At 43.5% G+C, this 12,056-nt stretch overlaps 1 protein-coding gene across 1 annotated transcript; it reads right to left on the bottom strand.

Moving 5' to 3' along the window:
• Positions 1 to 454: 454 nt before the first annotated feature.
• LOC118390109 (WSC domain-containing protein 1-like) lies at positions 455 to 10,450 on the bottom strand. Its single transcript, XM_035780340.2, has 9 exons — positions 9,982 to 10,450; positions 7,738 to 8,443; positions 7,364 to 7,478; positions 5,621 to 5,814; positions 5,140 to 5,261; positions 4,189 to 4,375; positions 3,817 to 3,981; positions 3,394 to 3,594; positions 455 to 3,109 (listed from the first exon to the last, which is right to left on the bottom strand). Exons 2-9 carry the CDS (start codon positions 8,144 to 8,146, stop codon positions 2,754 to 2,756), a joined length of 1,749 nt encoding a protein of 582 aa, XP_035636233.1. The 5' UTR covers positions 8,147 to 8,443; positions 9,982 to 10,450; the 3' UTR covers positions 455 to 2,753.
• Between the last annotated feature and the right edge of the window lie 1,606 nt (positions 10,451 to 12,056).

Genomic DNA, 12,056 nt, shown 5'->3' with positions numbered 1-12,056 from the left:
CACAACAGTCTGTGTCTCATTTGCCTCAGGACAGTTGTAACCAACCTATTGTAACTTTGCTGCTCTGCATTTCACCCAGGAGAATGTTTATGATTTGAAAAAGGGCCTGTTGAGCCAAAAGAGGGTTGTATGACTACATGATGAGAATTAGCCGTGTCTGAGTTACTGTGTGTGAACGGATACGGTTGAGTTAGAATTGATACCAACTGGCTGCTAACGTTTTTTGTTTGCTGAGTGGGCTGACACTTAGTAGGTTCCCCCAAGCTCAGTTTTCTGATTTTTCTACCTTGGTGCTGAAATAATGGGCATTGTGGAAGTGAATGTAAATGCTGTACTGTAGACCCACTGAGTTACTAATGATGAATGGAGTGTGCATACTGATACAACTAGTACACCATATTCACTAGCAACTCCAGCAAGCTGTGTAAGTAAAGATATCAGAATTAATACTGAGTGAGACTGAACACTTTAATGGAAAAGCATGTATTGTGAAAAGCCGTGGAGAGAGGTCAGGAAGCAGAATAAAACAACATCAATTTGCCATGAAATGTGAACTTCTTTATCCTCAATGTGGGAAACAGAAGGAAATGCTCTCTCTGGCTGTGGAGAAAGGGATTGGGAAGCATTGTCACCATGCTGACTGTTTCTGTGGGTTTTACTGTCACATGTTATTTGGCAGATGGAGTCGCCTGTTTGGTGCGTCAATTCAACACAGACACGCTGTCAGTACAAAAAAAACTATTTGGCAGGCTACCACACAGGGGTCCCATATGCCTCTGCTTCACTATTTCAGCTTTCGTTTGAACCCTAGTATTCACACTATAAAGTGTTGCTGAGAGAACATATTGAGAGAGAGAGAGAGAGAGAGAGAGAGAGAGAACAGTGATATGACAGACCTGTTCTAGTAGCTAAGGCAATCAACATGATGGGCCGACTTCACACTTGTCACTCTGGACGCAGCAATTAAGAGCCGTCAGAGTTTTATCAGGAAATGACCGTTTGGATATCATTCATTACAGTTCTTCACTCTGCACCTCTAATGAACATCCCCCTGAGAAATGGTTCTCATACTTTGCTCTTTTCAAAAGATGCATAATTTATTAGACTTACCCTGAGCAACTTTCCTTCAAATGCTTTTCTGAAAGTTTTAGAGTATCATTAATCCAAAACCGTTGACTTTCTAGTCGGCAGTGCTCTTAACTGTTGACTTGATTTTATAGTCCAATAGTTTTTGTTTATTTTGGATGAAACAAATAAACTACACCTCTGAAAAATACATTTGAAAAAACATTGAGAGCAATGCATTGACTATATTTCAATGAGCTAGTTACGCTATAGTCGTCACCCTTGTGCCAGGGTAAGAGACGATGAATAATGACAATGAGTTACAGACTCAGCCTTTTGACAGATGGGTTAATGGTATTATTGAGGGTTTTGATAGGGAGTGGCTCTTCTCAGTGGCTTAGGGCTCACATCACTATGTAAATAGTTAATCATCTCATTTAAACTATAGGGTCCAATGATTTTATTTGTTATGTTGTCTTTGTGTGAAATTCAATGGCAGACAACCAGAGAGAGTCACACCTTATTTATTTTCTAATGAATCTGTGTTTGTTTTGTTCCACCACTATGCCACTGCTGTCGTTTGTCTGTGCATGGATCCAGCTTTTAGATTTATTAATATGACACATTTTTTGTTAGGCATTTTTTAAGATAAACAGACAATTTGGACATTATCTTTCCAATGTGTTGACTTGTTGTTTGCCGTCACAGACTGAACAATAAGGAATGCAATTAAAATGATAATGTGGGAAAGTGCATTCAAGTGTAAGTATTCTATTCTCACGAGGTAGCCTACACTCTCCCTGATAAACATTAGAAACCTATTTGACCAAGATTCACATCCACAATTTGAACAAGATATGGTACAGAACGTGATGCAAAAGGCCTGTTCACAATGTCATGTCACTTTAGGTCTCTCAGAAGAGATGGAACGCACTTACAAACATACAAACCACCAGGAATACATTTGTAGAATTGCCTGTATATGACCGAACACCAGCAGTAATGAAAAAGCTGACAATAGAGCTAAACATATGGAGATTTAATTGGCATAAGTCCATTACAACGATCCGATTGACATTGTTGAATGGCACATTTTCTGTTTAACTGCCCTCTACCAGTAAAACTGATATTAAACATGACAAAAATCCCAAACAAATAGAAATAACCTAAAGATTCCATTTAAAGCTAAAAGCCTCAGAGCCTACAATGCTTGATTGAATTGTTTTTGCAGACAGGCACTTGCTCCATACTCCCAACGCCTGCAGTGAAAAGGGGGATGTTTCCCTTTTCTTCCAATAGAGAGAGTCTGGCTCTTGCACTGAGACCTTTCAGCAGGAGCTGTAATGTTCAGCCATGTTTTCATCCCAGTGACACTGACAGTTTACACTGGCGTTTAACTCCATGTTACTACACACTCAGCAGCCACTCACAGTGGGTTGGACATGTCAAGTGTGTCAAACAATTATCCATTGGTGTGTTCATACAGTCACTTTCCCTCTGAGTCACTCTTCTGAAAATGTTCTGTAGCTGACAGAATTCTCCAACACATGTAAAAACCTTTCACCCAACCATGCTAATGACTAGACTGGACTACTACCTTTGGAGTGGTGGCAGAGATGACACCTTCCCCCTCCCCTTTATTTGTTGACGTGTCCTTTTGGACTCCAGTTTGGATCAGCTGAGGAGGATCACCTGGGTATGTAGTCGTGCGGTAGGCCGCTGTAGTTCCTGTCCCTCAGGGCCTGGTCCACTGTGTGGATGTAGGAGTCAATGGTGCTCCTCAACTCTGCTGTAAAGGGGTCGAAGGAGGGCCGCTGGGCCCTACCAGAGCGTTTGAAGTGACCGTCCTGGTTGCTCTGGGCACACATCAGCCTCTCCTCCGTTATGGTGGCGTTGAGGAAGGAGGTGAGGAGGCGGAGTTGGGGAAAGAGCGCCCTCTGCAGGTCCTCGTAGTGCACCACCAACAGGCGACGGCCAAATTGTAGCCAGCTCAGAGCGTGGGACGCCCACCAGGGGGCATAGCTGTCAACAAACTCTGGCCACTCTGAGGTAAACAGAGGAGAGAAGAAACCGAGGTATCTGATCAGTGTGTGCTGTGCACGGACATGGCTGACATCTCCCATTCAGTTTATGCAGCGATATGGCAGCTGAATATTTGTCAACATTTATGAACATCTGTTTGAAACAGACTTTTGACCAATAGTTGACCAAAATCTGTTTATGTGTTGGTTTATGTGTTTTGCATGCCTTAATGGTTTGTGCATGCCTTAGTTTGCACATAACCCCCAGTCCATTTCCCAAACCACTGAGCTGTGATTGTTGTGTTACCTTTGCTCCTCCACTGTTTGTCTGTGGCATAGCCAAGGTGTCCGGCACACTTCCTGTTGAACTCTGCCATGAGGGAACGGTAGGGGTTCCGGATCAGCAGGATGGCAGAGTCAAACATCTGGATCTCTCTCTGCCCACTCTCATGGGTCTTCACACAGATGCTACGCCCACTCTTCCAGTAGTCCTTCTCCCCTTTGAAACCTGGTAGAAAACCCCAGATACACAAGAAGATCACTGTCATAGATATTTGAAAGTACTGTACAAGTACATACATTAGAGAAATTCTATGAGAGCCCACGGTTTAGAAAATGGTAGCGTGTGCTTGAAAATGATACAATGATATATTCCAGGAGAGAAACATCAATCATTCCTGGTATATGTTATTATTATCCATCACAACACCTGAGCTGTGTTCAGCCTCACCTCTGTTGTAAAGTGTGCCATCAAAGTAGAAGCTGCCAGTGTAGTAGCCCGTCACGAGCTCAATCAGGTGGCGTACCCAGGTGTTGCCAGCTCCGGGGAAGCTGGAGAGAGCCACCAGGGAGGTGGACCTCTCAGGTAGAAACATCCTCTCTTTGCACCTGGAGTCTGAATGAGGCAGAAACATCAGGGTTGAACATCGCCATAGACACAGGCCATTGATCTATCTTTGAGCTACTGTATTGAAGCATTCTGTTGCTAAGAGATTAAATTACAGTAAAGTATAAAGCCTGAATATTTGGCAGTATATTATTTTTATGGTTTAAATCTTGGACTGTAGTATAAGTGAAACTGAAGGTTATTCAAGACTCTCACCAAGCACAGGTGTCTGGTAGACCTGGTAGTAGTATGGGTCCGCCCAGGATGTGGAGGCAACAGTGTGTGCTGTGCCGTTGGTCTCCAGACATGGCTGGTCTGGTGGCAGACGTTGGTTCAGTCTAAACAGAGATGAGGCCCAGGCACAGTAACAGTGTGGGTTCCTCAACACAGCCAGTGGGAGCTCCTGCAATACCGAACCAGGATCAATAAAAACATCACAGGCATAACTTCAAGCAGTAATTTACAGTTCAAGGAATATGACTGGGCACTCATTCCCCCTCTGGTGGATTGGATGTGATTTCACCCTTGGGTAACGTGATGGGTGGGTTATATAAGATGTCTGAACCACCCCTGTCCTATTTCCTTTGATTCCTTTTTTTTCTCAAGTTCAGATATTTTTTGCACAAGTTGTCCTAGTTTTTCTATTCAACATAGTATAGCCCCCACCACCCCACACTATATGGAGTTACAATTTCTATGGAGGCTGACAGTGCTCTTTGTTTATTGACACTGGGAGTTACACAAATGTGAAAACACACAAAGCACAAAAGTGTACACACACACACACACACACACACACACACACACACACACACACACAGTGAATAGGCTAAATCAAATTCAATATTACCTCCCAGCCAATTGTGTGTAGAGCAGAGCAGAGTAAAGTAGAGCAGAGGACCCTACTGACTGTGTGAAGGCCTGATTACAGCGCACATCTATTTCTCATTAGAGGGACATTTAACCTTAAACAGTCAAATGGTGTTCCAGTAAATTCATCACACAGAGCCATTCTAATCTACCATCTGAGGAGAGCAGAGACAGCGCATGATCCATGATACCTCACCCCTGGGTCTGTGTGAGGAAGACTATGGTCTGGGCTGGTGGTGAAGATTAAATAAATGCTTCAGTGGTTTTCAGGGTTTCTTGCTGGGAACAGAATCAAACCTTATCTGTGCAGGTCTCGATGCAGGACTGTGACGTGGAGTTTGACTGGAGGGTGTAGACAGGGAAGACGATGGTGATGTTTTTGGGCAACTTGAAGCAGCCACTGTAGCGGACGTTTCTGACTGTAGAACAGAGGTATGCAGACATCAGGCCACAGCATATAAACATAACTAAATATATTCCATGTATTTTCTCTTTATGAGCTGCAATGTTGATCAATGCAAACATATTAGTCTTACACTGCCAAGCTTAAATCAAATGTTGCCCATAGAAATCGACCTATTATTTACTTACCCTAGATGGGAAATGACTAAACTGCATAGTGGCTACGGCTCATATAGTGTATGCATTAGTATAGCACTGGTCTCTCGTGACACTTTTGGCCAGGACACATGTGAAGTGCTTCTGGGTTCAGAGATTAGTCAAGCACATTACAGCCGCTCAGTCAGCCAGTGCTCTATACCAGGTTCCGTGTACTCACATTTCCTCTGTCCTGGGAGCTGTTCCTCCACCTTGTAGATGGAGAGGCGCCCCACGCCCCCACAGGGTGCTCCCCTCTCCCCCCTCTCCCCTCTGCAGCCCAGGCTACAGTCCTCCTCCTGGGCCTGCGGGCTGCTGATGCGGTTACCACAGTGACACTCTGCTCCGTACTCCAGACCTGCGAAGCGGTAACCACTGCAGAGAGAGGGAGACATAAACCACTGGCTCACCTCAGTGCCTTAGCCCAGGGCTATCTTTAATCACAGGTCATCATTAGCCCAGGGCTATCTTTAGTCACAGGCTGTCATTAGAACAGGGCTATCTTTAATCCCATGCTATCCTTATGTAACGGATGTGAAACGGCTAGCTTAGTTAGCGTTGCGCGCTAAATAGCGTTTCAATCGGTGACGTCACTTGCTCTGAGACCTTGAGGTAGTAGTTCCCCTTGCTCTGCAAGGGTCACGGCTTTTGTAGAGCGATGGGTAACGATGCTTCATGGGTGACTGTTGGTGGTGTGTGCAGAGGGTCCCTGGTTCGCGCCCGGGTATGGGCGAAGGGATGACCTAAAGTTACACTTAGAACAAGGCTATCTTTAATCACAGGCTATCATTTCCCCAGGGCTATCATTAGCCCAGGGCTATCTTTAATCACAGGCTATCAGTAGCCCAGGGCTATCTTTAATCCCATGCTATCCTTAGAACAAGGCTATCTTTAAACACAGGCTATCCTTAGAACAAGGCTATCTTTAATCACAGGCTATCATTTTCCCAGGGCTATCTTTAATCACAGGCTATCATTAGCCCAGGGCTATCTTTAATCACAGGCTATCATTAGCCCAGGGCTATCTTTAATCACAGGCTATCAGTAGCCCAGGGCTATCTTTAATCACAGGCTATCAGTAGCCCAAGGCTATCTTTAATCCCATGCTATCCTTAGAACAAGGCTATCTTTAATCACAGGCTATCTTTAATCACAGGATATCAGTAGCCCAGGGCTATCTCTAATCACATGCTATCGTTAGAACAAGGCTATCTTTAATCACAGGCTATCATTAGCCTTGGGCTACCTTGTTCCATAGGACACCAGATTGCATAACCCCAGGCCAGCGTGTCAATAAATACTAGACATTTTAATTGAATCAATCAGGGCAGGCAGCAGTGAAGCCCAGCGTTAATTTATCTGTGGTGCTGGCTGGTAACAGTTTTCACTGTTGACAAGATCACAGTAATAGTTCTGGGTGGATGATGGGGGTCCTTTATCCCAAGGGCTATATGAGTCATCCTACTTTAAGTCTCTTTATCCTCTCTCTTTGGAAAGAGAGGAGATATCCAAAATGACCTTTTAGCATTTGCTTTGAGCCCCACCATAAACAGGCTTATGATTCTGGCTGAATATCCTCCCAGCAGTCCACATGGTCTGATTATATTTGCATTGGATATTTGTTTTGGTGGCAATCATTTCCTGCTTCTAGACTTCCTGTGGCCCTGTTAAATGTTTTGTCATAAATTGATTTATTCAGTTTTGTAATGAATTTGAATGATGAATACTAACACCCCCTAATACCCCCTAATACCCACTATATCTCATTCTGCATCTCTGACACAGATCTGGCCCTCCACTACACACCACCACCATCCTGCCACCTGGCTCCCCATTGAAACACAGGAACTATTCATCCCAGTGACTGAGACAGAATAATTAACCAAATAGCAGCAGCTCACCATGGTTCCTCTAGACTCATTACCTTTCTGAGCAGGTGTCTTGACACAAAGAGCTGGTCATTTTGCGCAGATCATACAGCATGGTTCCCCCCAGGGCTCGTTCATTGGCATCATGCATGAAGCAGCCCATGTAGGTCCCTTGCCATGTAAAAATAAAACAGTAAATGAAAAGCCATATTACAAATCCATTCGAACAACAATATAGAATATGAATTGTTTAGTACAACACACTATTGAGCAGAGGTAACACAGATTTTCAGCAGATTTGAGCCTTGTCAGTCCTGTCATTAAGCCTGGAACAAATACAATTTCAACCCAGATCTGGTATGCAGTCAGCAGTTAAACAACAGATATGTTGTCATTCAAAGTAAATTATGTTGCAATAGGTAGGTGGTACCTTTGTGCCTTTTATTGCGTTGTAGAGGACCTCTCTGCTCCTGCGTGTCTGGCATGAGACCGTGGAACCAGCGGTGGTGCAGGTGTTGGACCCCCAGGTGTCGGGACGTGGGCCAGTGTCTCCCCGTCTTTATGCCCCCTCCACCACCCAACACACCCTGGGTGGCTGCCCATCTGGAGCGCGCCCTCAGGCCCAAGCCGGGGGAGGCCCTCACGGCTGTGGGAGGTGCTGGCAGTGCCATGAGAGAAGGGAGACTGGCGTCGCCTGGTGGCTGAGCGGTCTTTAGGGTCAGGCTGGAGCGCTGCAGCAGCAGGATGCTCCCCGCCATCAGGTAGGCGATCCCCAGGAAGAGGAGGAGCATCTGAGCTCGCCGCAGGAAGCAACGCAGCCTATAGAGGGCCGTGGCCATCCCCACTGTTCAGCTGGTGGCTCTTTGACCCCTAGTGAGCCACCATTCCAGAGAGAAGGGTGAGGGTTAAAACCTCATTATAACCTTCCCAAGGCCCCATCAGTCCAGTCACACAGTAGGTAGGCTACCTGGCTGCAGCCTTAGATGGTTAATGACTCTTTGTGGTTCATAGCCATGCCTTTGGACTGGCAGCCAAAAGGACCACTGTGTAATCAGGTCCCTCAGATGTGTCACAGCAGCGCCAGACTTTACAGTAATCTCCAAGGGAACAGAACAAGCCCTGGAAGCAAGTAGTTTCTTGGAAAAACATAGGGCAACAAAATAGAAGCAAGCAAGTCAGATGTAAATTGGCAGAACATATTTCTCTGTGTATATGACCTCTGTAGAATATAGGAGGGAAACGTATATAGCTCGGGGGATTAGATCCATAGTTCATGTTGACATATTTTTGTTTCTGTTCTAGAGCACTGAGCATAAATTAATTTCAGTTGATGTTGACATACACTGTAGGATTGTGTTTCTGTTCTAGAGCACTGAGCATTAAGTTATTTCAGCTCATGTTGACATATTGGATTGTGTTTCTGTTCTAGAACAATGAGAATTAAGTTATTTCCCTTGCTCTTCGTTGTTTGTCTTTCCTCTGAACCTGGTGTGATACTATATCTGGTGTTAATGGGTGTGTGGGAAGAGGTTATCTTCCAGTTAGCTACAGCACATCCTAAGTTTCTCTGTTTCGCTCGTCTTTGCTTCGGAAATCTCCACCATTCTGCCTCAATTACACTGGCAGCATGACAGCATCACAGCATCACAGCACCATCTGTATTATGTTGTTGTTTCCCTGACTTCAATCAGTGTGTTGGTATGTTTGTAAAGCTCCACACTGACTTTAGTTTGTGATTGGGCTTTGTGAACCATCTTTTGATGATCTGTACCATAACAAACCAATTACGTTCAAGCGGCAACTCAGATCCAGACATGGAAATTAGTGCTCTTCAATTGGACAAGTTCTCTCTCTAATTCTGGAGTAGTAGGTTAGTGGAGAAATGCCAGGTAGTGCATGACAGGCAAGAGATGAAAGCCACTAACAGTCCCACTGGGCACAGATATCAGTTTAAAGTCTAGTTGTGATTTACATTAGGTTGTATTCACTAACGTGAATTCAATGTGAAATCAACAAAAAAGTTCATAATGTAATTGGATTTAAGTTGGATGAAACAATCTAATCAGTTTTCCACCTTGATTCAAAGAGTCACGTGCTTTTTAAAAACTTTAACAACGTGGAAACAATGTCAATTCAACCAGTTTTACCCAGTGGGATGCAATCATCACTAAACCCTCTGCACAAAGACAGCAGCCAGACCATAATGTAATATTACAGAATTATGGCCATGACGCTTAATTTTAGTACTTTTTTTGCCACTAATTCCAATCGTATAACTTTTCTACTGTTTCGACCTTATCAGGCTACCTCTTCTTGTGGATTTTGTTCATAATATTAGGCTACCAACCAAGAGAAGCAACAGTTTGCACATACACTATGCTCCCACCACATAGCACATCATTTGTTTCTAGTGTTTCATGAACCGACAACTTCTCTAACTGATCAACATTTCTAATGATTTCTAGAAGTAGTCTATAGATTAGCAACATTTTCGAAAATAATGCCCGCTGTCAAATAATAAACTATGATTTTTGTCAGCGTTAATCTAACTGTGTAATGTATAAGGCATAATAACATATCACCCAATGGAGGATCAAAAGTTGCAAAGCGCACATTTACTCAATAATGCATAATCAGTGTTATAAAATACAAATCTGAATACCGTTTAGCCTACCTTGGATGTCGACGGTTCGAGACTGCGTTTTATCATACAGAACGCTATCCGATTCAGGGTCGAATCTCTCTCCCACGTATTCTGAAATCTAAAATATCCTATTTTATATCCAAAACCAGTGAAGCCACGTTTGTATTGTTACGTTTAAGAATCGTCTCCCCGCTCCTCGTCTTTTTCCACTCTCTCTCCCTCTCCATGGAAGAGCAGATCGTTACAAAACTAGATGGCAGGGAGTGAGGGAGCATACACATTTGCATTGGCGATCCCCGACGCGTCACGAGTCCGCCGTCCTTGTTTATGGGAGACGCGTCCCCCAGTGGCGGTGAACCACTATGGTATGCTATGATCCCTTGGCTAACAGTTACTGTAGAAAGCTGCGTGCATGTTGCCTGCGTCAACACATGTATGAAGTTCTAACAATTTAAGGGTTACTGTGCTGCCCACCTGCTGTCCATTCTGACATTGACAATTGTCTATTCAGCCCTTGTGTTCATTCATTAGAAGCCTCTCCGTCATCCGTGCAGAGAGCGTAGCCTGCATCAAATGAGGAGAGGTGACAGTCTAAGCCTGTAGGATTTTAAACAAGATATCAGCACCACGGACAGCGCCAATTCTGACCGTTACTTCCAGTAACAGACCAAAACTATTTTACTGATTGTAGCACTTAATTATTTACATACATTAAATGACCAGATACTTACTCATCAATTGTATGGTAAAATGTAACAATATAGCTAATAATTTAAAAAAGTGTTTGTTAGGAATGATTCAAATAAGCACTAGAAGTAAGCCTAGTTAGCGGTTGTGTTGTCCATTAAGATTAACATGAATCTATTCATATTAATTAATCATAATTAATAATTAAGTATATTTCTATAGCACTTTTCATAGAATCAAAACGTTCAAGAGCAAAAAAAAAAAAAGTAATATATCATGACAGGTCAACCAATAATAGAGGCCAAGTACTTGCAAGCTGCATCCTCTGAAGATGGAGAGGGTCCGTTCATGGCTTGAGTGGAAAGAGCTGGTCAGAGGATGGTAGATGATGGTGATGGAGTCTGCTGATGATCTTGTCGAGGGCAAGTCTGGGAACCAGCCTGACTCTTAGAGTCATTGGACGTATCCTCTTCCACTCTGTGTAGCACCCACGTGATGCATCAGCAGCTTCTGCTTGGGCGCCAGAATGCAGAAAGCTCACAACACAAAGTTCAGAATAGTTAGCCGGTTGTTCTCACTCAGCACTGCTGTATTCCTCTCATGCTTCAGACGACTCTTCAAATGATGTAGATCAGGAATTGGCATCCAGGTGAAACAAAAAAGCTGGTACTATGTCCTCCACATGCATTTCTCAAGCAAAAACGTCAGCCAACCTGATAGCTAGCTAGCCAAACCAAAAAAATTAACCTGTCAGTTAGTATATGCAAATCCGTGGCTCAAAAACACCAGATATGTGCAATAAAAACCATGTTATCAAAAACAAAAGATCTGATTAAAAATCAACAATTAAAAACAACAACAAAAATAACTAAATATATACACATTTACAGGAGCTCTGTGCTTAGGCTGCTACTAGGTTCACATGACAACTGTATATATTGTAACACATACTAGATTTGTTCTGATCTTTTTTTTATGACCAACGTGTAATTGCTGACCAGGAATTTGAGCTGTTAGATCAAGTGGTGGGACAACGGGGTGGCTGCAACTCACAACACTTTGTAGTTAGCCTCACATTGATTAAGTCTTCTTCAACTGATTAAAACATCCAACAGACTATTACAGTAAGACATGTTTAATTTTACACTAATATTCATGGTATTAATATATGGAATATGAGGAAATTACATATGCATCTGGGGCAGCAATGCAGAAGGTCTTCTCTTCCTGGCAGATGTCTGAACTGTGTGGATCAAGCAGCCAGTGAACCTTGCCAGTCAACATTCAAGGCCCCATTACATGTAATAAACATACAACCCTTCAATGATTCCCTTCAATGATTCTGCCATCTCTATTTCCACCCTTCCCTTGCCTATATGTTTTGCAAAGAGCCCCCATTTACAATCCTCTTCCAGCTT

The sequence above is a fragment of the Oncorhynchus keta genome, chromosome 11 (genome assembly GCF_023373465.1).
Source record: "Oncorhynchus keta strain PuntledgeMale-10-30-2019 chromosome 11, Oket_V2, whole genome shotgun sequence".
NCBI classification, from domain to species: Eukaryota; Metazoa; Chordata; class Actinopteri; order Salmoniformes; family Salmonidae; genus Oncorhynchus; species Oncorhynchus keta.
Note: the sequence above shows the minus strand (reverse complement) of the source record. Positions and strands in the feature narration are given on the sequence as shown.

Coding starts and splice junctions, on each gene's coding strand:
- LOC118390109 (XM_035780340.2), bottom strand. CDS start 8,146: ATGGCCACGGCCCTCTATAGGCTGCGTTGCTTCCTGCGGCGAGCTCAG. Junction 3,982..4,188: donor CTACCAGACACCTGTGCTTG/GTGAGAGTCTTG, acceptor TGCCTCATTCAG/ACTCCAGGTGCAAAGAGAGG. Junction 3,110..3,393: donor CAAACAGTGGAGGAGCAAAG/GTAACACAACAA, acceptor TGTTTACCTCAG/AGTGGCCAGAGTTTGTTGAC.